Source organism: Lepisma saccharinum, chromosome 1, assembly GCF_977018435.1.
Source record: "Lepisma saccharinum chromosome 1, izLepSacc3.1, whole genome shotgun sequence".
NCBI classification, from domain to species: domain Eukaryota; kingdom Metazoa; phylum Arthropoda; class Insecta; order Zygentoma; family Lepismatidae; genus Lepisma; species Lepisma saccharinum.
The window spans coordinates 157,490,041-157,517,277 of NC_139229.1; the positions used below are offsets into that span (position 1 = coordinate 157,490,041).

At 39.7% G+C, this 27,237-nt stretch overlaps 2 protein-coding genes across 4 annotated transcripts in view; one reads left to right on the top strand and one right to left on the bottom strand.

The window, feature by feature from the left end:
- The window catches only part of LOC146002935 (lachesin-like), a 638,337-nt gene that overhangs the window by 489,089 nt on the left and 122,011 nt on the right, over positions 1-27,237 (bottom strand). The window lies entirely within an intron of this gene.
- LOC145986705 (histone-lysine N-methyltransferase SETMAR-like) lies at positions 24,312-24,797 on the top strand. The gene has a single exon (XM_083121029.1). The coding sequence runs from the start codon at positions 24,312-24,314 to the stop codon at positions 24,795-24,797; it is 486 nt and encodes a 161-aa protein (XP_082977155.1).

The window sequence follows — 27,237 nt, forward strand, 5'->3', positions numbered from 1 at the left end:
TGCTAGTGGTCCTATTGTCAAGAAAAGTCGAATGTAGAAGGTAGAAATCAAGTCAGAGCTCGATGTTTTCTGTCCAAAGCAAAAATAGTTCCATTGGGAGAATTTTCCAGATTCCACAAATTTGATACGCGGTGGTCTAGTCGGTGGAGCGTCTGACTACCACGCGGGAGACCAAGGTTCGATTCAAGGGGTGGGTGATCTAAGGTCGGAATTTTTCGCTTCTTGCGGCTCTGGGGCTCACCCAGCCTCAAAGAAATGGGTACCTTTGATCAACCCTGAGGGTGTAAAGGCGGCCGGAGCGTGGTTCTGATCACATCACCTCAAAAATGGCCGAGATCGAGAATGTGTGGGGTCACAAACTCTTCATGGCACGGTGTTTTATTGACGGGAAACTTTACCATTTTTTACCTTTATCTATTCGACAGTACCGTCAGATGCTTACTCATGGTGCACCGAGTCTCCTTAATCGTATAATAATGACGTTTCTTTAATATTATTATTGCTTATACTACTACTATATAGTAGTTAGTCAATTTTACATCAAAGAACCGATTTCTCCTTTACCAAATTTTTTGACGACACTCCTTTTTGTCATGATTGTATTTCAATTTTACAGCTAATTCAGACGGACAAAATATAAGGATCGGAAGAACCATTAAAGAATATTCAAAATAAAGGCGGGGAAGTGTTTCCAACACATATCTTTCTTCTCATTTCTATCGCTATATTAATGTTTATCGCCAATTCCTAAGAAAGAAAGAAAATTCGCTTGTAGAATCCATCTGCGTTAGTCGACACAAGTGCGCCTATGCAAACTTTACAAGTTCGGTGGCAAAATAAGGCTGGATGCTGAAAGTTAAACTAGAAAATTGTCTTCCTTTAACTTCGAACGCGTTTGTTACGATCTGTACCAGCCATCACAAGCACGAACGATAATAAACAACCGAACGCATACAAGCGAAATACCGATCTTAAACTCGCAAAGCAATTGTACCCATTTTTCTGCCTACTTCACCTTTCCCGTTTGGATTCGTCCGCTTGAGCTAGTCACGTGTTCCGCGGTCGAACAGTATTATTTCACCTTCAAGGATAACTCACATCATTGTCAATTTGCTGCAGTCACCCTAGAACACTGGCGTAAGCAGTATTATTTTTTCGGGAGAGGATTGAATCATAAAGGTGCATATTACATAGCTTTCTAGGGGGGCGGTATACACAATAAAACATTTCTGTAGAACTTTCTACTCTAAAAAATGGCAATCGACGGTCAACTTAAGAGGGGGGTGCATTTATCACTGGTTTTTCCCGAGTTCTTCACTGTTGCTATTTCAAATAGTTGATTCTCTAACAATTTCGGAGGCTGCTGTAGCCCCATCAGCTCCCTCTACGTACGCCAGTGCATTAGAGTAATCAAGCTTTGATCTGCAGTCTGACTTATCTTTGCAGAGGCATTGAGTGAACATTTACAAATCCAAAACAGGACACTAATTTTGGAGCTAGGAAACTAAATTATATGAATGCCTTCATGTACCATCAGGATTTTTGATTTGCTATATTTTACTTCCCCTTTTGTGCCTTGGCTAATTTGCGAAGATAGAGATGAGTGGTGATATGATGAAATTGATGAATGGACACCCACAAACATCCATGCTCAGGCCAGGATTCGAACCCGACACCCCTGACGTCGTAGCGCGATGTGATAACCACTCCGCCACGGGGGCCGGCATGTACCAACAGGAACTAACAACCTTAGGTCGTGATGTGGTGGAGGGTTGGGGTAGTTTAGCGCGAGAAGCATGCTGGAATGCTAGAGTTCGTGTACAGTGGTGGCAACAAGTTCTTCCCCATAAGACTTTAATGGCAGTAAATAATGCCGGAAGGGTAGGCAACACACATTGCACGTTTAGGTGATCGGGTGATTCTGTCTGTCTAAAGAGCAACTCGTCTTTCATGCAATAACCAACAGACACAGGAAATGTAGGAAAGTGACGTGACTTGTCAGGTGGAATGTTGTTCGTCAGAAAATCGCCTTTTCGTCAAGCCAGGTCGCAGAACCGACAGGAGCTACTACACTTTATATGTCCGAAAATGATTCGCCTAAAAATGTTGAACGAGACGATAAAATAATTCTTGCCTTAATTACATAGGCTACTCTACTATATGTGCCGCAGTAGCTCAGGCGTAGGGCGTTTTGTTACTATGCGAGAGATCTGGGTTCGATCACCATCGGGATTTTGTCCACCTGTTCAAGCGTCCCCGGCGTCTACCCAGAGTCGTATAAAGTGGGTACCTGGAGGAAACTCAGCTGCGTGGTGCTAATCACACCATCCCCCACCTTCGGCCTGATCAAGAAAGCGTGGGGCCTTATCTCCACAGCCCCTACACGCCTTCATGGCTTGGTGCAAAGCACAAGATAAAGCTTTACTTTGTAATTTACTATACATCCCGATTTTGTCGGAACAGAACTTTCCAATCTCTACGTGGACGTTCTTCCAAGTTCCGTAGGGATGTGAGTAGGCTCCAATTTAGCTCCAATTTATCTTGACACAACTCGTACATGTTATATTTTGTATAAGAAGAACGGCCGATATCCTGTGTGTGGGGGGGGAGGGGGTATAATTCAAACGTGTGAGGTGATCAATTCCCCACTACTCCATTCTCCGATTCTTCGAATGAGAAATAAATGTCTATTCCACACACTGAAAATGTAGCACTTTCTATATCTTAGCATACAAATATCTAGTAGCAAAGTATTGTGTGGAAAGAGAAAAATTAACGATTTGAAACGCATTGTGGAAATTTTGTAGGTTTTTTGTTTCCAAATTGAACTGACATTCATAATGTTCATTAACAATCCCAATGTTGACTAAAGAATAGCTTAGTCGTTCTGCTACTTTCAATTCTTCATTAGCGTAGTCACCGTAACTCTCGCTCTCTCTCTCTCTCTCTCTCTCTCTCTCTCTCTCTCTCTTTCTCTCTTAGCCTTCCCGATGGCGCAGTAGTAGCGGCGTCGCCTTGTAATCAAGAAGTTCCGGGTTCGATACCCGGTGCAGGCATATAGTGGTACGGATTCCACTTTAAACTGTAGATGCAGTCCCGATTAGCTTTACTGTGTATAAAGGTGTCGTAAAACACCAAATCAAAATCAAAATCAAAATCACCGTACCTATCTCGCTAGAAAGCCAGAGGATCCAGGTTCGAAACCTGTTGAGGCTTAGATGTAGTATTGCATTTGTATCATTACGCATCATCTTCATCGACGCGATTATAGCAAGAGGTAAAATGCGACGGAAAATAACTCAAACAGAAGCTTGGAATCAATGTGAATATTAGTTACGTTGGATACTTGGTAGAATTGTCTTAAAAATCACCTTCTGTGATGTAATACGAGTTCGTTTTTTTTTTTATTAGAGACCATTTGTATATCTGATAAATACGTCTTCTGAGATGCATATCTGTATTGACTGTAACACATTACAATGTTGCGAACAATAAGTAGTTTCACGTTCATCACACTCTTCGGTTGTTTAGAAATCGTAAGGAAGAAGGATCTCTACATTTCCGCTTTCACATGTTAATGAAACGTTAACATAAGTTCAGTGTAGGTCACAAAATAAAATATATATATTGTCATGATATCTTTTAAACGTCACGAAATCTAATTGCAATAGAATACGATACTGGCGAAAAAAAAGTAACGAAGATTACCGTGTTTCCTTGATATGAACAGAGATGAGGCGCGTGTTTATAGCAAGAACCCACGTGATTTACCCTTTCGTTCATAACCTTCACTGGCAGACTGACTCAGAGCATGTCTGCGCTCGTTCCAGTGTGCGTATAAAACAGGTATTTTTTTTATTTTGCTGTATGTATTGTTCCAATTCAGAGTTATATCAAGCTAACAAGTAGTAAACAAGTTGTATACATTATGGTTTTCCTTCAGAGTGTTGTTGCCTGCTATTTCCACGCGGGAGATGGGGGTGGTGTAAACATTTCTGAACCCAAGGTCGAGCACGAAGAAAGAATCGAGTAAGCATTGGAGGTAATAACAAGGAGATAGAAGGTGAAGGAAATGCTGGAATAAATGATATTAGAAATTGAGTAAGAACAGTTTTCATCATACATATGGCTATCATCACATCACTCTTCAGACAAACGTAGGACATATTGTCTCAAAATGTTGGACATGAACGCATTTGCAGTAAATATAATAGGTTACTAGGACATAGTAGCATATAACGAGAATATGGCACATCTTCATCTCAAAAATTAATGTTCAAGTGAACTGTTGAGTTCAAAATTCCCCAACTGCTAATTAATAGCACGGCCGTATGTGATTTCAACTTGTGTATGCAAGACGGAACGTTTTTCGTCGAGACGGGGCCAGGAAGGGAAAACAATCCATGAATTCGGGAAGGATAAATGTTCACAATTTCGAAAACAAAGTCGGGAAGTTCTTGGTTATTGAAATGTAAAATACTACTATACACTGGGATAAACCAGAATTGTGTGCCTTCTTTCTCCAAGGACTGTGTATGTAATTCCTGGAATGAAACTTGTTACTTCGAACAAATTACCGACACTTATAGTATCGATAAAACTTCACACAGTAAGTATTTTTATACATACAGTATATCCGGACTTTTCCGGATCTAGAAAATCGGGAAGTAATTTCTGAGCTGGTACTGAATCCTTTTTCAAAACATCCAGTAGCAATCGTGCATACTCTTTGTTTTGAGCATACTTCTCCAAGGAACCTCGTTATCTCAGACTTCCCCTCAGATTTTCTGTTTCTCCATCTAATTTGAAGTTACGTGATGCCCAAAATATAAGACATTTGTGATTTTTTCAAATTCCTTCCGAAGGCCAGACACAACTCTAAAATTTAGGACACGTCAGGAAATAAGAATGCTTATTATATCACCTTTTTATTTTCTTATATAGCGTCGTTTTTCTGTCACCTTTGCTAATCGCGACGACTAGGATAAGAGATATGATGAAATTGATGAAGCGACATCCACAAAGAACACCCGTACCCACGGAGGATTCGAACCCAGGACATCAGACACCGTAGCGCACTGTGATAACCAGTCCGACATGGTCGGAATTCTTATAGCCGTGATCATTCCACAAGAATCTTTCCTATCTTTAACTACACACGAAACACAAAGAACAATCTAAATAAGCAGGTGCCAGTTTACACTCTAACCATCAAAAGACATATGCATGTGAAAATACAGTATAATATTTATTTTTAGGTAGTTGTGATTTATTATAGTATATTAAAGCAATACGTTAGTGATAAAATGACGGAAGTAGAGGAACAACTCCAATCTAAATATGCCTTATGGAGAATTTGCATTTCTTGCCGAACAAGGTTCCGAGTTCGAGTCCAGACCAAAATGGGTTTATTGTGTATGCTCATTCATGTGTTTAAGGTAATCATAAATCGTCGTCATGAATAATTAAACTACAGAGGAAGAAAACTGAGACAATTACTAATAAAAACAATAACAAAGCTAATTTGATCTTAAAGCCCTGGCTTTGCGCTACATATTCCATCACGGAGACTGGCACCTTACGTAGTAAATACACGCTTCGTACAATTTAATGATATCGCGATTACATAATAGATGTGCATGAATCATGCAGCCACTTAAATGGATTCCAATTCCCATTTTTTTATTATTAAATTCTAAATTCGCATAAAATCGCATAGTTTACTTGTTCATAATGTGCGCAGCTTTGGTGCACTTTGTGGATTGTTTCGTTGGGTGGTTGTTTTAATTAATGTTGCATTAATCAACATCATGTTAATCGCGGCAGGGAAAGTGAAGGGAAAATGACAATGAAGCAGAACAAGGGGGCCCTTGGTTCCCGATTGAAGAAACTCTTACTACATGCAACTGAATCGCTGCGTGAAATCGCTGAAAATGTCATTTATTCATTTCTTAATTTTGCTTATATTATATTGCTTTTCTAATACTTGCGTCAACTAAGGCGATGAGGATGATTAATGAAGTTATGAAATGGATGATAGGACATGATGATCCATGCCTTACACAAAATTCTAAGTTGGGACTAATGAATATCGATTCGTCTTATAATTTATCAAGTAGTTGTTTTTAACTCTAATCTTTTTCAAGGAGTCCTCGGTTGACAGGATGTGTGTTGCACGATGATGATTTGATGAAAACCACCATTTCAGTGAACTTTCTTGACAATGACTCTAATATCAGTAAAGAGAACATTTCCTTACGAGTAGTTGCTGTTAAGAAACCAATTCCTAAAACTTTTCCTGGAGGTTTCACGGCACCCAGCTGTTGTTTGTTATGGCTGTTCTGGAAGTATGACTCACGCTGCTGTCAATAGTCAATCGTTCCCGAGAAGCCAGGTTCACCAGGCAAATCTAAGCGATCATTTTGTTATTTGGGTTGCATAGACAACAGCCTTTAAGATGTTACGATATCGTAGTTCACGTGACACACAAACTACTTTCTCTGACTGTACAGTGTGCAACTTTTGTTTAACTGAGGCGACGCTTTCTGTCGTCGTGACACTAGGCGAATGTGATACAGTACTGACCATAGCTGAATTGTAATAATTCGACTGAGAGACAATGGGTTCGTAACAACCCAGAAGTGTCCTTGACTGTACAGGTGGCTTGCCCTAGCAGTCAGGCTTCAGGATAGTTAACTATTGCCTAATAACCCCGTTCGGCGAGCCAGACAACTTCAAGTTCTCTTGAAGATCTTGCACGTTTAGCGTCCGGCCGACGGAAGTTGACGTCACGTCTTACAGAGTAAGAGTGTCCGGCAATTCAGACGGCTTACAGCCATCTTGCAGCCGGGGCAAGTCAAGGAAAAGTTGACTCGTTTCGTCTGCACAAGATCTTGCAAGATGGCAGCGTCCGTGGAGATACATGCGGTTTGGGATAATGTTATTGCGGTATGATTATAGTTATACTTGGCGATGTCTGACAACATTCTTTGTATTTCAGATAAATTAATGATACTTTGAAAATGTTTAAATATTAGTTTCAAGTGTAAGAAGAGAGAAGTTGATTGTTCTATATCAAGACCATGTTCACTGAATATCTCGCCTGATTAAAGAAGAACGAGCGTGACTTCGACGCAAGATATGAACAATACAATCTACTTTAATGAATGCCAAGTATACGAGCGCCACTATTTATATTTTGAGCCTTGGCAACACTGATTGAAGTTAGGCGCGATTCGACGTTTGCACGGAATCGTCTGGCATTATTGACCATAACGTACTTCAAATGTTTTGTCAATAGCTTCATTTGTATTGTTTATGTTGCCTTGCATATTGTGCGACAACAATAAAATGGAATTAACTCGTGAACATTTTCGTGCGATGATTTTTTTACGATTTTCGACGTGGATTATCAAGACAAGAGTGCATCGATCAACTTACTTCCACATTTGGCGATGAAGCCCCATCCTTTGCCACTGTGAAACGCTGGTATAACGAATTTAATCGTTGCCGCCATTCGCTCACCGACGAGATTCGCGAAGGTCGTCCAAAATCAGTTGTTGTTCAAGAAAACATTGATGATGTGCAAAACCTAATACTGCAAGATCGTCATGTGACATACTGTGAGATTGAGGCAACCATAGGCATTAGTTCCACCAGCATATATAAAATATTACATGATCATTTAGCTGTGAGAAAGGTATGTTCTCGTTGGATCCCACACAATTTGACAAAATCTCAAAAAGACGCTCGCGTCAATTGGTGCAAACAATGCTCAATAAATACAATCGTGGTGCTTCAAAAGACGTATATAAGATTGTAACAGGTGACGAATCATGGATATATGCATACGAGCCGGAACGTAAACAGCAGTCGACTGTATGGGTGTTTCAAGATGAACCCAATCCAACAAAAGTTGTTCGCGCTCGAAGAACATCGAAACAAATGGGCGCCTGTTTTTTCGGGAAAACTGGTCATGTGGCAACTGTGCCTTTAGAGGAACGTAGAACGGTCAACTCTGAATGGTACACAACAATTTGTTTGCCAGAGGTCTTCGGTCAAATACGGAAACCAAACAAACACCGTCGGATCATTCTTCATCAAGACAATGCCAGCTGTCACACATCTCGTCTAACAACCGACTTTATGAACAGTCAAAAAATCGAATTGATGGGTCATCCGGCGTACAGTCCTGATTTGGCACCCAATGACTTCTTCTTGTTCCCGAATGTCAAGAATAAATTGCGTGGACAACGATTTTCGTCGGCGGAAGACGCCGTTGATGCGTTCAAAAACCATATTATGGAGGTGTCTCAAGAAGATTGGAAAAACTGCTTTGACAAATGGTTCGAACGAATGCAAAAGTGTATTGACCATAAAGGAGAATACTTCGAAAAACAATAAAGCAGTTTTCAATGCCAAATTCCTGTTTTTTCATTGTTAGGCTCAAAATATAAATAGTGACCCTCGTATATCCATAATGAGACCTAACGTGGTAATTTTTTTTTTCTATTCAGAATAAATATTTTGATTGAACTCGGAATATTATAAAGCTGAATATGAAAATGAACTCAAAATTGATTTTAATTACTTAAACGTTTCGCCAAAGAAGATATACCATATATACCCCCTTTTCGAGAATAGTAGCTTCTTTTTTAATCTTCCCTAAATATATTTATTCTCCGTAATTTTTCCCTTACATCTTGTATGATAGTTGTTACATTGACTAGTTTCATCCACAGACCGCCTGTGACTTGCTCTATCGTCTGGCGAGTCAGCTAAGATGATCTTAAGCCGGAAGTTGGTAGTCACGTGTTTCCTCTCAGATGTATCTTGCAGTTGTCTGGCTCGCAGAACGGGGCTATTGCCTTGCATTGATGCGCATAGAAGAAGTCAAAGCCACATTTTCTTCTTTGTCTTCCTTCTTCAATCTTCACCATCTTGGCTTCGACTAGACTGACCGCCTCTACCGTGACTTTTATATTCTTAATATAGATACATTGGATCCGGTCTTCGTCCAACTCGCGAACCATCTGGAAATGTTGTGGTCACTTTCAATTAGAGTTTCATGCAGAGAATGTATCGAAATGGTACTGTTTGAAAACTTTTTACTGAAAATAATCTTGGAGGAGGGCGACGGAGTATGTTATGAGATTTTGGAAGATGTTTTATTATTTATGGGTGTGTTAGTGCTCTCAAACAGTTGAAAAATTCTAAATGGTCGTGTTTAAAGTGGATAATTCTCGTTGGATGCAATTATAAGTGTCAGAAAATTCTTGAAATTAGCATTTTTATTACAGAAATGCAAAAACAATCACTTGAGGGGGTAATACCGTGTAGAATTCGAGATTTTTCAGTTCGTCGAGAAATTTTGAACGTTTCCAGTTCCGAAAATTTCCCGACTTAGACTGAAAATGAATTTTTACTGTAAGGAGCTATAGAAATAAAAAAAATACGTTCCTATCCCATCTCACCCCCCCTCCTCCCAGTTTTATTATTGACGAAAAAATAATATTAAGCGACATTTCTCTGGTTTCCGATTGTGATTGTTGTTGATTTAATTTTTTTTCTTGTTCACTATTGTCGCCCAGACAACAACGCAAGAACTCAACTATAAATAGTGCACGGCCTGCACTTTTGGCGAATTCAGCCGGAAAAAAATGGTGCGAATCTGTGTCAAGTAACACACGCCAGAGTAGCTCAGCTCCAATGGGGTCCCTCACATTTATTTACACTATGCTGTTTTCTGCCGTGTATGTCAGTGTAAAAGTTCGACCGAAACCCGATGAACACAATCCTATTGTCGCCTGGCAAGCTGGGGTCATCTTCTGCGCTGCAAGTTGTTACCTGCAATACGACGATTTGAATTACAAATGGTCGCAAATTCCAACAGCATCATTTTCAATTGTGACCAATAAAAAATCATTTTAACGAAATAAAGCTGTGATTCATAGATATCGAAAAGAACGTTGCTGCTATTGGAGGCCATCATTCGAAACCAGAGTTCCCGATAACTGGTTTGTGTCGGAGTCGAACCAGGGTATGCAAGAGAAAGACTCTGAAAGCAGAACTCCCACAATTCTGAAAGCTGAGAAGAGCATGTATTGCAGGACTAAAATCGATACGCTTTGCATCCTACGTAATGCATCCACGGTCTTCTGATGTGGTTCACGAAGCTTACGGCTAAATCAATGGAGTCCCATGTTTAAATTGGAGTCGGGATAAACTGAATTCGCGTCCAGACTTTACTTGCTTCATGCGAACACTCGAGTCACTTTACCACTTTGTCCAACGCACGGGTCTTAGCTGTGGAACAGCATCTTCTTTTTTTAACAGCTGCAATAATTTACTTGCAATGTATAAAGTTTCCCAAACAGTAGGAAGTCCATCCAAATATAATTCCATACCGACAAAGAGCACTTACTTATTCGAAGAGTATCTTTTTAAAAGTAAATGAAACACACTTAAAGTTATCCAGTTTCGAGAACTTTAAGTGGTCGACTTTCGATCTCGCCACGACGTTCCCGAGTTCGAGTCACGGCCTGGGCAAGAGTGTTCTTTCTTCAGTGTTCCTCAAATTTCTATTCTCATCGTCGCGATTATCCATAAATGATAGAAATGCACGTAAAATAAAATAACACATGCAGTTACTCAGTAGCTTTTCCTTCAAAAGTAACTGTAGTAAATTACTTTTATGGATATCTTATACTGAAGAACTACTACCACTTTTGCTTAACTTGTATGTGGGGGAGGGGGGCTATTGTGTACAAGTATCCTGGTTAGAAAAGCTACTTTCAGCCGTCAGAAGTAACGCCTTGCTTCAAAAGTCCATTTTCTTGTTCTTTGCTTGCTTTCTTGCTTGATTGATTGAGTTGGAGTAAGGCTAATCGAGACTGGTCCTACAGTTTAAAGTGGGATCCGAACCACTATGTGCCTCCACCGGGAATCGATCCCTTGATTACAAGGCGACGACGCTACCACTGCGCCATCGGGAGGCCTCTTGTTATTTGCACATGATGCTTTTTTTAACTTTTTAAAACATTTTTGATCAGAATTATGGTTTTATACAATATTTTTCACGGTGGAAGTATTATTAAAAGTATAAAGGAACTGTGATATATTTACCACTACGATAGTAATGGTAAAATAATATAACGGTTCAAACTGATCCACGTGCACCACACCTTAACAACCGATAAGTACTGAGGACTCTTCTCAGCTGGCCTTTAAAGGGTTTCAGAAGGCAAGCATCTAATGGTAGCTACACATCCCTAGCGTGAGTGCAAAAGGAAGGAGGGAACAGAAGACGAAATCTGTAGCGATATGACCTATAACACACAATGAATTATGTTTTTTTAAGTTCACTTTATGCACAGATATGCTAATGTGAACTGGTCCTACAGTCTACAGTGGTATCTATACCATTATGCGGCTGCAACTGGTAGCGAACCAGAGACCCCTTGGTTACAAGGCAACGATGTCAACTCTACGCCATCGGGTAAGTCCCCACACACGGGAGTTCTATCACACTGTAAGTATATTTAACCATATTGAGCAGGGTGTGTACATCTTGTTGGGGGGAATAGTGTGAGAAACCTTATTGTTGTATTGTCATTTATTTCCTTAAATATATTATTGTTTATTTGTATCCAATGTTCTCTTGAATTTAATTGGCTTACGCTGTTTAAACAGAATATTAAGTTGTGGACTTAGAGGTAATTGAAGTAGCAAATAATTACAAAGTAAAAATAAAACTATAAGTTTGATAAGTTGTCCTTGTGCCAATGATATTTAAATTTTCTATTAAAATTTTATATTCGATAGTATCGTTAGTTAGTAAATTAAACACAGATGTCCTGCGCTTGCAAACCTTTCCAAACATAAAATTATATTCAATCTTTACACACGCGATATTTCTCTTCACCACAAAAATTCATATTTGATATTCTTTTCAGAATCATGAATGAAGAACTCTCTAATTGTACATTCTTCCCACTTCTTCGTATCCATATCCCACGTACCGCAGGCAAACGCACCAACTTCTTCTACACAAAAGCTCCAAAGCTATCCTTAGAAAAAAGGTCTCTTCTCCACATCCATGTGTTTATGCCTCCAAACAAACTTTAAACAACTAAATAACTCATAATATTGTTTTTTACTGTCGTTCTTGTTGTTTAGTATATATGTATCTTTCACATCTTATGCTCATTTATCATTGTTAATATCCTGATATAAAAAAAGATTTATTTTGTTTTCAGGCCCTTTCTAATAAATAAGGAAATTACAATATTAGTGCAAGTAGAAACATTTCCCACTCTGATATAGAAATAAAATATCAAATTGTTGCAGTGGCAATACATATAATTAAGTGATAATATTTTAGAAGTTATCCTCGTTATGAAAACTCAAGAATTGGGAATCTTATACAGCAGACTCTTCAAGTAAATTTGATTTCTGCTAGGATGAAAGTTCTTTATGTTGTCGTAATGGATCATTAGATAGCCACTGTGTCAAGTTTGCTGGAGTAAAGCAGGACTTCCCTCACCAGAGAAAAGGAGAAATTCCTTTATTTTAACAGTAAAATGAATTATCTATTTTCCGGGAAGGAAATGCGATAATTCAAACTTTCAAACTATGGGTTGTGAGAATAGTCCTTAGTCCTGTTTATAGAGATAACCATGATCAAAGTCTACATAACGTTTACACAGGATTGAGGAAAGTCACCCAGTCTTAAAAGAGCTGTATAAGGGTTCATAAGGTATTAAAGTATTATGGTGATAATTACGGCTAGGATTTTCATGGTCTTTCTTTTTTGTGAGTGAGAGACATAACCTGTCCATCAATACAGATTTCGTGTCATTTTGTGAGTGCTTTATATTCCCGAAATATATATATAAGGTACCTTCACCAAAGGTGGCCCATGTGCCAAAGGTGGTCCACCCCACGATATCTGCGTTCGTACAATATTTAGTGGGAAGATGGCAGAAGTTTATTGAATGCAGTCCCACTCTGGTGCACACTACCAAAAAACAAGCTGTTAGCGTGTACAGGAGCCATTTTGCAGACGTTATTGTTTTGAGTGACAAGTGACGGTGAGTAGAAAATTGAAATTGAAACACATTAAATGCAAGACATAGTACACACATTGCACATTGTTTGTCAGTGTATGAACATATCTTTTAGACGATGATACTCAGTTAAACGTATCATAGCATTTATAGTCACAGTTAGGCAATAATGTCATGTCATGCAACTGGCCCGAAGGTGGCCCACAATGCCGAATGTACACAATGCCGCCGATACGTACATGAGGAGTGTAAAGGACTCACCGTTCAAGACAAAATACCCGCATTCGTGTGCAGCTTCTGTCAGGACTCGGACTAAACTTCATAATTTGTTTCCAAACATTGCAATCATTTCATATGTTGTATAACCATTAGCAACAGGTGTATTTTCTTTCTAATAATACATATCCTATTGTTTAACACACTGTTTCTAGTTTTCGAAACCCATCTACATGACTAGCAAACATATTTTTAATAGTGGGCCACCTTTGGTACCCCTGTGCCCAAGGTGGCCCACTTGCTGCCATTTTTTATAAAAATTATGACGTAGTTATTATTGCATTCCATGTTTTGCATGTTACCAATGCTTCCAATGTTTCACATACAAATTATTAGGAACGTATCTCTCACCACAAAATTATATTGTCATAAGCTTAACTATGGCCACCTTTGGTAAAGGTACCTTATTCATGTTATCACTATCTCTACAAGATTGAGCCTATTTTATCCATTATCGTTTCCTTTTTCAATATACCGCCTATGTGTTGAATAACTGACTCATAATTTCAAAAATAATTTACTTGTTCCTCTTTCGTTTTCTATTCTTACATAAATAGTTTACCGCATGAAGTAAACTATATGACCAAATAAAATTTAGTAATTAGACAATTATATTGTTCTTAAGGCATATTTTACGTATATTAGGGAATATTTTTAGAAATTTTAGATCATATTTTGCATATTTTTGGTCATTTTAGCTCATAAGAAATCTTAGTCCTTGTGATAATAAAACACGGCAGGGATTATTCTTTAATGATTTCCATAGAAACGAGTCAATGGAAGTAGACACTATGGGTAAAAAGTCCAAAATCCTTCTAGTCGGTTTGCTGATGACCAGTCTCCATGGAGCGTTGAAGGATGAATGGCAAATCGCTCTCCAGCTCTCAATCTCATTCCGAGAGACGCCTGATCTGAATACAAGGTCACTCCCTTCCCCCACCTTCCCGCCGTCGTAAAGTTTCTGTTAGTGGCCTGGAGGTGTTGCGCGTCCGAAAGCAAGAGGAGGTCAATTGAGGGACATTCAAAAGGGTTTTCTAATTACTCTGATTAAAGGCATCGTAGAGACCAAGGCTTTGGATTCTAGGTTCTCTCCATTGAGGCTCTTCAGGTAGTTTCGTCCAAATCCTCCTCTTCCTTGCATTCTGCGGAATACCTGCTCTGGACGTGTGTGTGTGTCTGCATACAACGTCCTGAACCGTGTTTAATAGTTCACAGAACCACAAAGACGCAAATCGTCGCCATTCGCCTTGGCTAGTTGAATTAACTCAAGACCAGTCGGGGAAGGCCTATGTGCAAACAACGCCGTGCACAATACAAACACGTACCTGCAGGAGTAACCAACTTAAACAAGCGCCCTGCGACCCCCCCCCCCCCCCTCTCCCGTACTTTCAACTAGCTGCTAGCGAATGAACGCTCTGGTTCTTCAGTGATTCAGCATCAGATTAGAAACCATTGTTGCGAAACCAACAATTAGTTTTAGCGACACTGCCCGGAGACAAAAGTGACGTTAGGGACTATTTTCTGTCTTCGCAATGTTAGCAGGAACTTGCGAATTGTCCACTGCTGTAATACAAACTCTCAACAAACCGCGACTAGGAACGATTCGGTCGAATCTCATCGAATTAACTTGCAAACTGTCCAAAGCAGCAATCCGTGAAAGAAATAGCACATAAGTAAGAAAATGATGCTTCTGGATCTATCACAGATGGAGGGGAAAATAGAGATTCCCATTGTGCCCTTCAAGAAAGCATCCATCAGATGACCATTTCCTCCAGGGGCCTATATATCAAATCTTCGACCCAACAAGCTACTTTTCTTGTAATTTCTGAGGTCACTCTTCAGTAACGCCGTCTCCTGTTACTGTTGGAGGCATCTTCCAATATGTGAACACAAAACTGCTTTTAGGAGATAATCGTATCCACAAGGAATATTGCTCTCAGAGTAGTCAACCATACTACAAAGCTAAAACTGCTCAGGACTTGTCCTTTCAAAGCACTACTCACTTCCGCACTTCCAATACTATAAAATGTGATCTTGTCACTGCTTTAGAATATATTGGCGCCATATTTGTTCGAATCTTGTGAATATTTCTACAGATGTCTAGGAGAGGGTCATATTAAGAGGCTATTTTTATTATTATTATTATTATTATTATTATTATTATTATTATTATTATTATTATACCGACTTGGAAGGAAGAAATGCCCTCTTTCTCCATAAGTAACAGGATTCTTTACTATCACCTGTTGATTCTCTGGTGCGAATATTCATGGTGAAATTGTTTTACGTCTCCATGGTGGCTGTATACAGGTAGGTTGATAAATCCCTTGCTTCTTAAACACCTACGTCATAATAGGTAACTTCTAATGATTTAGTAGAAGTATGTAAATTATCACAATAGTACTATATAAATCTATCAGCTTTAGTTAAATGTGATCTTCCAAATATTAGAAAATCAATTAATTTTCAACAAAGAAAACATGATATGCATTAGCACCGATTTTTACCAAGTGGTCCCGGGTTCGATACCCGGTGGAGGCACATGGCACAGTGGTTCGGATCCCACTTTAAACTGTAGATCCAGTCCCGATTAGCTTTCCTGTGCATAAAGTGGTCTTAAAACAACAAATCAATCAATCAACAAAGACATAATTTTTACAATTCTGTTCGGTGGTTTATCGATAAATATTAGTGTGTTGTGCCGTGCTTCTGTAAAATTCCATGTTTGTGTGTAAGACGGAGTTATAAATCAAGATTTTTGATTGATTGGTTTGGTTTATTTTACTTTGCTATTCTGCCACTCTTTGCTAATAGTGAAGATGAGGATGAGTGATGATATGATGAAATTAATGATGGGACACTAACAAAGATCAACCATGGCCAGGTGGGGATTCGAATCCGCAACCCTGGCGTCGTAATGCGCTGTACTAACCACTCCTCCAGCAAGATTTTGTCTGTGTAAATTACGACTTGTAACGTATTCTCACACGGACTTGTTTCGCACAGTACCGTTGATCTCGTGAGAGAAACGAAACCATAACCATGAAAAGAAAATCTCATGGTCTTAAGGGTAGGGCATGACATACATGCTTTCAATCTCTCTCAAAAGATGGCAGGCTCATCGCCGATCTAGCGTTCAAGGAGAGAATCTACTACGAGTTAACGTTCCGAAGTTCTCGTGTAAAATCTCTCCCTCCTTGGCATTGCTTCCACTCCATTTCACTCATCCCCAATAAACCTCATGGCCCCTGCGCGCGGGAGGATCTCTTTCACATATTAATTGCATTTCACGTGCGCCTTCATAACCCAATCTTGCGAATTTAATTGTCTCCGCTTCCGTCGGCGATGGGTCAGTGTTGCTTCGCGGGGAGGGGAGCGAGGAGGCCAAATGGGCCAAGGGTGGTGCAGATGTGAGTTAGCAGTCCCTTCCCCCCCAACCTTCCCTTACGGTTTCGGGAAGCCTCCAGTTTACGGCGCTTGGTCCAGTGATAAACGGGGCTACTGGAGAGTTCCAGAACCTCCGGGAGACTACCGAGCGGGTCTTGCCGCTGGAGAGAATAAGAGGAGGCAGGAACTGGCTTCAGGGTTCGTTGCAGAGAAGAGCCTGGTGTTAGCCTATTGCATTAAGGTGACAGGATACTCTGCTCGAACAGGGCTTTTTCAGGTTTATGTTCCTCAATCGGACTGGACCGGCAAATCTTTCCGGAAAGTCATAGGCGGATTAAAGAAGATGGGAAAGAGAGTGATCACCTCTAAGGCGCCCACAATAAAAAATAACTTGAGGCCTTCCCTTGGGTTTTCATGTCTGAAAACGTAATAACGTGCTCACTGAAGCAATAAGCTTACATCTTGCCACTGCCAAGTGAAGCTGTGTTTGTTTCTCGCTCTTGCGAGTACTTTGTAGCTGTGCCAGTTCTGTTTTCTCGGATATTTAATGTTCTTATGCATAACACTACATTATAAAAATAAAAACTGTTTCATAAACCTAAGAGAAGCAAATAAAAGCAGCTGCTCAAAATTCGTGGCATGTAAGTAAAATATGAAGAAAAAATAAGATTTAGTATTATTATCATTTATCCTTTCATTTTTTCTGGTATGGAATGACCCCGCGGCTCGAGGCCTGTGGGGTCTTTAGCTACGGCACTGCGCAGCTGAAATGTTTGCAAATTTATGTGAGCTTTGAGTGTCTGGCACGCTACTATGGTTTACGTTTCGTAAATATAGTTTGATATACAAATAAACAGTAGTTTTTTTTTAGAAAATTGTTACTCAGTGCATTACTTTCTTGTATTATTTTCTTGATTCGTTTAGTTTTTCTTTTCTACTTTATTAGTAAACAGATGTAAGATAATATCGAAATAGACGATTAATCACCATGTATACAAAGCCGAACTAAATAAATAAACAATTGCAGCTCGTTATTTTTATTTACATTAGGACATAAATTAAATAATTCACTTCTACTTTTAAAATTACTATTATCTTCGTTCACTGCGTTTGACGATATTTCTGTTATACATTTTGGTGCCCCTCTTCAGATCGACGCCCTGGGCGGTTGCCCGACACTTCCACCGCCCCCGTCCGCGATTGTCTCCTGGGAGAAAAACAAATGAGAAAGGTCTCTGTCCCAGAAATAGCATTCCATTTGCATTTCCCTCTCTGCCAACCGGGGGAGGAGGGGGGCGAGTCATAAGATGGCACATTGTAAAGAAAACAGGGAGGCGAACGGCGCTTCCAGGGGTCTTGATTTTCAAGCGGGCTCCGTGTAATTTATGTCCGAGCCTTCCTGTTCGAGAATTCACAGTTACCAATCGAAAAAGGGGGGTGGCTTTGTTCATACGGGTGATGCTATTATTTATGGTCCATCTCATCAATATTTAGTTTTTAGGCCGCGTCGGAGGAGATGATTAAACTCACTTAAGGCAATATAAATAAAGCAAATTGGTACCCGGGTCGGCCTCTTTGATGTTAAGTTTCTTTAATACGCGAGGAGCCCCGCCAGACCCGTGTCTAACAGGCGGGGGGAAGGCCCCTCCTACCCCCAGGTCTTCAGAATCCACCCTCGCCCTCGTAGTATGCAGAAGTTCCCAAAGTGAAGGGAGGGTTTTTTTACCCTCTTCTCCAGAGATACATGCTCTTGTTAGTCTCTCCGGAAGTTTCCAAAATGAAAGTTTACTGCGGCGTATTATTCTTGGTTAACAACAAAGCCTTGCAAAGCCTTGGTTTTTTGTATGTTACGAGTAATTGCACCAATTCTGTGTTCTTCTTAAGCGTCTGGTTTATCCTGAGCTTCGCTGTGAAATTTTTAGCTGTTTTTGCGTCGTTTTTGTTGTCCTGCCATTCGTCCCCAAAGAGCATCAGCGGTCTTTTGATCTCCCACACTTCTCTTCCACCTCCCTGAAGACTAAAAACACACATAATGAATTCCGTTCATGAACACTGTAGCATTCACTCTTTCGTAAGGTAATTCCGTACAGATCAGCATATATTCAATTACAAGCCTTTTCCTAGCCGTCTCAATTACCGTACGTAACGTAGACAACTTTCCGATATATCCGCCAAAGTTTCCGGGTTCGAGTACTGGCCTAGGCATCACTGTCCCTTTGTCAACCTCACCTATCACTCATCGTCCTAGTATATTAAAGTTTTCATAAATCCGACTTCACAACTGAATTACTGGTGAAATTCTAGCCCAAAACCATACCCCACATGCCCCCCTTCCCATTTAAAGAAATGAAGTTGGACCCAAGATGGCGGTCACCAAGATGGCGAACGTTGTCAATACATGCACCAAAAAGTTTCCCCCTAGGCCTAACATATTACTACCATGACCAATTGCTGCATTCTACACTCCCATTCATTTTATAAGGGGGAGTCAAGGACTTTTGATTGATTGATTTTGTGTTTTAAGTCCATTTTATGCACAGGAAGGCTAATCGGGACTGGACCTACAGTTTCAAGTGGAATCCGAACCACTATGAGCCTTCAACGGGTATCGAACCCGGGACCCCTTGATTGCAAGGCGACGACGCTACCACTGCACCATCGGGGAGGTCCTCAGGGACTTTTGACTCACCCTGTATAATAAGGACAGAAAAGCAACGTTAAATAAGAAAACTACAAGCATTGCAATACAACTCTTTTCCTGAATATTGCGGAAGAGTTAGTCTATGAAGAAAAAAGATAAGACGAAAGTTCTTACCCCTTTGTCTTCAACTATGGTGAGTTAATAAATCATCGGGATTGAACAAATTGCATTAACAACTTATGATTCACGAAACAGCAAGCTTATAGTAATTTAATCTTTAGCATATATAATGCATTCGTCATCAACGCACAGTCCTGGGTCTAGACACCTTTCCAACAGCAATATGTTGTTTCCTATCCATTTACTCACTACATGAACATTTTCACAGGATGCTGAATTGTACAAGTTATTAGGGGTAAAACTTATAAAATGTGTATTCTTCGGACTGTTTTAGTCTATTACGGCGTGTCCCAAAAAATGTATACATTGCCAATCAAGCCACGTTTTCAAGAGATGTTCGGGGATAAGAGTTTTCACTTTAAGCAAGAAAGAGCTCCTCTACATTAGCATCGTGATGTGGGAGCTTATCTGAAGGAAAATCTGAGGAACAGACGTACTGGGCGATGCAACTCCTGAGTTCGCCACTGGACATATTAATAAGGTTTGTGACACAAATACTGCAACAATCAATGAATTGACAGCATCCATTGGGAGACTAGGTGCCTAAATACCAAATGTATTTATTCATTCGTAATGTTTCGAAGGTTCATGAACCAGAACAGACACAGCTTTGTACACTTATCATACTCTTTTAAAAAGTTTCTAAAATTATCTTTCATTTCGATTTTAACATGTAGATGCATCTTAGCAGATTCTCAATTTTTCAAAATGAGAATACATTATTTTGGAACATCCTGTGTATATGCTGCTGTAATTTCCTCTTCCGGTACTCATGCACCAAGATTCCCGCTAATAGACGAATGAGTTCTTATGAACTTGAGTGGCATTAAGTTCCATTGCCAAAGCAGCTAATTAACAATTAAACTAGGAAAGATACCCATGCTCTTGCAGGCAAAGAACAAATTTTAATTTCATAATTTTTCAGTGTGTTTAATTAAATTTACACCGAATTATACGTAGAAATGTTAGCGTGGAAACGACGTTAGCAGTGGATTGTCTTTCGGCGAATGAAAAGCCACTTCCCGGGATATTTCCTGAGAGGCGTTATTTGTAAGTTGACCTGGCAACCCTGCCAGTGGATGCAGGAAGGTAATTTATTACCTGTGATAAAGTTTCTGTTAGTTCGCGAGGAGACGAGCCCTGAGCGACGTTCATTACGGCGTTGGGGGATCTTATTAAGTCCCATTCATTCCTTACTGCAAAGGCACGCGCCGTAACTTGTAAACCGACGCTGTTTTTCCCTTCCGCCCTCGACAGCCATTTGTTACGTCATAAGCCCTTCCTTCCTTTCTTCCATCTTTGTTTCACGGCTGCTGCTTTTGGCGGAGCAGTTTAGCAAGCGGGAAATCTCACTTGGACATTGTCCGTTTCTCTCGATCTTTATACCGTCCTGTAAACCAACTCTTAAAGAACACCTACTTCGAGCCACGTTATTCCGTCGTTTCCTCATTTATTGGGCAATTGTCACCTAGATTAAAGATTTTGGGTACAATCTGTGAAACGCAGGATGAGAACTGATGGGAATTTCCCCTTGGCAATTGGCCGAAGCTTGGGGTGGATCATTATATAATAATACTGTCAGAATACTGAGACTTCAAAAGAGAGCACTTAGAATAATGTACAAACTAGGCTGTAGGGAATCTTGAAAAGAGTTATTCAGGGAAAAACTATAATAATGACAATATACTCCCTATACATCTATAAGGCTATAACGCTTGTTCTAAATACTGGAAGCATGACTAAAAATAACCAATTACACAACCACAATACAAGGGAGAAAGATAATTATTACCAGAACCAACACAGACTCAATATCTCAAAACAATCACCAATGAATGCCGGGAAAATATTCTACAACCAGCTGCCCCATGACATAAAACTGATATCTCCAAAAATAAACAAATACAAACAATAAATATATATTTTACAGAGAGAGCTCTCTACAGCATCAGAGAATTCATGGAACAAGACAATAGAAGGCCAATGTACTAAACAATATGTATTTTAATTGTATTCTTAATTCAATCATGCAACAATGATAATGTGTTTTTATTTTTATTGTAGTGTAATGAAGTGTATTTTTCAATTTTTACTTTGGTTTAGTGATGTAATATACTACACAATGTTTCTTCTGTGTATAGAGGATATCATGATACTGTTATCATATACAATATTTCGTTAGGTCTATTTTTTTTGTTTACTTCGCTTTTCTGCCACTTTTGACTAATGCGAAGATGAGGATGAGTGATGATAGGATGAAATTGATGAAGAGCCCCCACATATACAGTATATTTCGTTATGTCTAATTTTTATAATTGTTGAGGATGATTAAATTGATGAAGCAAGACCCATGCTCAGGCCGGGATTCGAACTCGGGATATTCTAACCACTCCGCCACGGAAGTCAGGTTCTTTAACTGTATTTCGTAGTAAATATGTGTAATCTGTATTGTGAATAAGGTTAGGAGGGAGAACAGAATATTCTAAACTTCGCCCTGTGACTAAAAGCATTATGATCATGATGATAATCGGGGAGAAATCTTTTAATTATCACTTTTCTTCTAAACAGTGTACGTAAAGTAGCTGGGGTTTGTTTTTAGAAAATTGATCGGTTTACATCCTTTCTGCGTTGCGATTGGGACCAAAAGTGGAAATTGCTTAGAGAGTATTCGCATGTACAGCTATTTTCATCTACACTTTGAGAATAGGTAAGAATGCAACCCACATAATGGGATACAGCCATGCAACAATGCTGCACGTTTCTGTGTAACGACTCGGGTACGATATGCAAGGAGCTCGAGGGCCAGTTCGTCTTGACAGAAAGATGGATATAACCTTCGCGGCTCGTCGTACAGAAGGACGGACGGAAAGGAGCTCTCGCGTCGAGAATCCCGAAACAACCCATTCGGCGAGACCGTTAGCGTCGGAGTGGCTGGCGAAACAACCGAGTTTACTGCGTACGTGCGTGAGTCTCTGTGCGTTCCACGGCGGAGGAGCGTTGTCGAGTGAGTAATCCTGCCCCCGGAACGACATTTATTAAACGCGCGGGGCAGACGGAACTTTCAATTTGCTTCTCTGCTTTTCCGCCGTAAATTACCCGGCATTGCTCGTAAATTTGCCCGGCCGCGTTCCGCTCCGAACAAACAAATATTTGAAGGCGTTTAAATTGCTCGGCGTAAACACCCTCCGTAAGGAAGTGGATGCCATCTTCTGCCGTCAGGATTTAAGGGTCCAAATTGTTTTACCAATTCCGGAATAATCCCTAACTCAAAAAGGGATCATAGTTGGGAACGACAAGACTTTTTGAGAAAAATCTTGCATATAAATTCCTCTCATTTTAAAGATAAAGCTATGGCCTCCCTGATGGCGTAATGGTAATGTAGTCGCCTTGCAATCAAGGGGTCGTGTGCGACGCTGCGATCGTCAAAGAGTGTAAATGAACATACAGTTTATAAGACCTTTGGAAATGGAGATATATATATATATATATATATATATTTGTACTAACAGATTGTGTTTTGTCTTCTATTTACCTAGGTATATGGAGTTCGTTGTAAAATGTTTATTGGAATATTGGTGTTAAATAAGGAATGTTAAGATTGTGCAGTGCATATCTTTTAAAATCTACTCAACACCTTTAATGCATTCTACATGTGTTTGAATACATAATACGGAGACATATAGTCGTTCGGATCCAACTTTAAAGTGTAAGCCCAGTCCCGATTAGCCTATCTGTGCATAAAGTGGACTGTACAGAAAAAAGAGGTAAATCTACCCTTTGAAGGCAAGCATAAAGCGAGCACAAGCAAAAGAACCTTCGCGCATCTTCCCCTCCATCCGTTCAACTCGGTCCGCAAGGAAGCATGTTCTAGTCTGTCCCTCCCCTCCTCGCGCGAACACGATGCACAGGACACACTGTTCTGCACAGGTCTGTTGCATCCTGTTGTTGATATTGTAAACACCACCCACTGATGGTACTTCATGATGAGACAATGTGCAACAACATGAACTGGAAAAATTCCAACTGAAATCACCTACCCAGGAAAACGAACCGTGGTCTTCCACTTGAAATTCGAAAGTAATACCCATTGGATTAAGACAACTCCTGCCTAAATACGAGGCATATTCGGAAATCACAGGACGGTAAGAAGATGGTATAGCTACGTGTCTCCGCTAATAGCTAGTTATTTTGTTCAGGGAATACGACATGAGTTAGAACTCCGATGGTCATCACGTCGAGAAGATGCATATAATACAAGATTTTTCTTTTGATCACTTATTCAGCCCATCGGACATTGCTTTCAAAATTGCCCTCATACCATAGACACAAAAATTGGAACGTCTTTACAGTAAATATATGAGAATTCTTGATTTGTTTAAAAGTAGTACCAGATGTTACCACGCGTCTACATATAAGGTATGCCCAAATGAAAGGAGACCTTTGCTGTAACGGCGTTTTATCTAATCGAAGAAGGTAAATATGTTTACCGATAGATGGCACGGTGTTTGTCCCAGTTTGCAAGTGTAGCGAACGGCTTCGCCTGCTGTTTCCTCAGTTGGCGAGAGTTGTTTTGCGTGGGCGGGTGAATTATGGATTCCTCCAGATCATCACAGAGAGCTGTAATCCAATTTCTTCGCGCAGAAGGCGAGCATGCTTCACAAATTTATAGCAGGATGAAGGACGTTTACGGAGAGCAGTGTCTCGCACGTTGCACCATATTCCGTTGGTGTCAGCGTTTTAAGGCGGGACGCGGAAGCACCATGGACTTGCCACGACCCGGGCAAGCACACGTTGTCATCAACCCTGCCACGATTGCTGCTGTGGATAATCTCATTCGTCAGAATCGTCGGATCACCACACGTGAAATTGCTGCTGAACTGTCGATAAGCAAAGGAACTGTGCAATACATAATCCACAAGAAGCTGAGTTATGGCAAAGTTTGTGCACAATGGGTGCCCAAGCATCTGGTGGGCAGATGGTGGAGAGAATGGGTGTGTTTGACCCATATTTTGCTGTACGCGGAGCAAGGTACGGATTTCATCGCCAAGGTTGTGGCATGTGATGAGACTTGGTGTCATCATTTCGACCCTGCTTCCAAACGGATGAGCATGGAGTGGCGCCATCCCGACTCCCCAAGTCCAAAAAAAGCTCACTCTGTCATGAGGGCCGGAAAAGTGATGCTCAATTTATTTTTCGACGATGAAGGACCTGTACTCATCGACTGCCTGGAACGGGTGAAACAGTGAATTCCGAACGGTACTGCAACACGTTGTTGAGACTTAAACAGGCCATCAGAAACAAGCGCAGAGGTAAGCTCTCGAAGGGGATAGTGCTGCTCCAGGACAACGCTAAGCCACATGTGGCCAAGAAGACCCCAACCTGCTGAGAACGTTTCAATGGGAAATTCTCACACATCCTCCGTACAGCCCCGATATTTCCCCATGTGACTCCCATATCTTTGGCCCCTTAAGACAATCACCTGTGACGAGGAAGTGCAGAACACCGTGGAAAACTGGATCCGTAAGCAACCCAGGAGTTTCTACACTGAAGCCATCCACTCCCTTCCTACGCGCTGGGATCAGTGCATCAATATCAATGGTAATTATGTGTAGGTATCATATTACACATTAACTGTACTTCACATATTATGTAATGCAAATATTCTGTAATGTAATATTCTTTGGATATAACCGTAGTCTCCTTTTCATTTGGGCATACCTTATACAACAGCTTTAAAAAGGCAGTAACAAAAGTATTTTCTCATGAGCAGGGACGCGTACATGTGACAACATTCAGTATGCTTGCGTTGAAATCAAAGAAGCAAGATATACATGAGAAGTCTTGAATTACAAACGAACAACTTTTGATTTGAATGGTTGAGCTATCTTTATCAATTTTTGTAAAGCTCATTATTGTTTAGTAAGGATGAATGTATACTTGTATACTTGTATCTGTCACAGTAGCATTGTATTTCTGTTTGACTGTACAAGTTTTTTGGGTTATGTGCTAGAGCAGAACTTCACTCATGAGTAACGAATTTCTAATTCTAATTGTATAATCAAACTACCACACATATTAATCAACTCTATGTCTTATTTCGAGTACAGTTTCTAATTCCATGTCGCAAATAAATCATCTTTCTGAAATTTGGATTGGTATATTTGATGAGAATTTCGTTCCTTTCGTTTTTAACAAGTTTAGAAATAAATTGAATCAGAATATCTATGGAATAGCCCAATACTGATACTGGACATGAAACGCTTGTTCAAATGGGCATATTTTTTAGTAATTAGGAAATTTTGGAATTGCTATCATGCGTTCGGGTTTGTGATCATCAAAATGCTAAATCATAAGAATTCTTTTCAACGTCTTGTAGAAGAAATAAAATTCCCGTGATTGAATAAACTTGGTATTGCTTTAAAAATACATTTGCCAAGTATTTAATTGCGATGCTGCAAGTTTTATTCAACCAATACATCTGTTCATCCTACCCATCAGAATCGAAATTATACATATGTTGATTGTGAATGTGTAATGATTCTAATGTAATGTACAGCAAATTAAAACTAAGAAAAGGAAGAGATGGAATACAAAGAAGCTAAAGAGTAAAGAATGCCTTAAACAGTATCAAGATGAAATAGAGAAAACACTAGAAGTAGAAAAGGAAGAAGAGAATGTTAAAAGAAAATGGGAAAAAATTAAGACAGGAATAAAGAATGTAACTGATAAGGTAATTGGCCAAATGAAAAATGAAAGAAATGACGATTGGTTTGACGAAGACTGTCTAGTGGCTTTAAAATTAAATAATGAAGCTAGAAAGAAAATGATGCAAAGGGAAACTAGACAAAGAACTGAAAGGTATGAACAACTGAGAAAGGAAAGTAAAAAATTGTGCATCAACAAAAAGAAGGAAATGATGAAAGAAAAGATTAAAAACATAGAGACAAGAAATACACAAAAGGAGGTCAAGAAGTATTATAAAGAAATCGAATGGTTTACAAAGGGATATCAACCAAGACTCAATGGATGTAGAGACAAGATTGGGAATATAATAGGAGATGAAATAATTAATATTTTGAAGATTTACTAAATGAGGAAATTCTAGAAGATACAAGTGAAGAACACCAACCTTATACAACTGGAGGACCATGGATCGAAGAACCAACAATTGAAGAAGTAAAGGAAGCTATAAACAAACCAAGGAATGTGATAGCACCTCGCGAGGACGAAATAGCGTCAGTGAATAAAAAAAGTGGAGAGAAGAAATTACATGAAGAGATACACAAATTGATTAAACTGATGTTGGAAAGAAGAAATACCTGAAGAGTAGAAAGTAGGCATAATATGCCCTATTTATAAAAATGGAGACAAACTAACCTGTGCCAACTGTGGAATAACCCTTCTAAATACAGCCTACAAAATATTTTCTAACATTCTCCTTATGAGACTGAAAGTCTATGCTGAAGAAATAATAGGTGAAAACAAATGCGGATTTTGAAGAGATCGTGGAACTTCAGACCAAATATTTCTTATACGACAGGCAATGGAAAAATTCGACGAGTACATGCAAGATTTATATATGCTATTTGTGGATTTTAAGCAAGCATTCGATAGCATATCCAAATAAAATTTACTTAATTATATGAAAAATAAAGGCATTCCAGTGAAAATATTAAACCTCGTAAA

Bases quoted from the DNA above. Each gene is read 5' to 3' on its own strand.
- LOC145986705 (XM_083121029.1), top strand. From the start codon at position 24,312: ATGGACTTGCCACGACCCGGGCAAGCACACGTTGTCATCAACCCTGCC.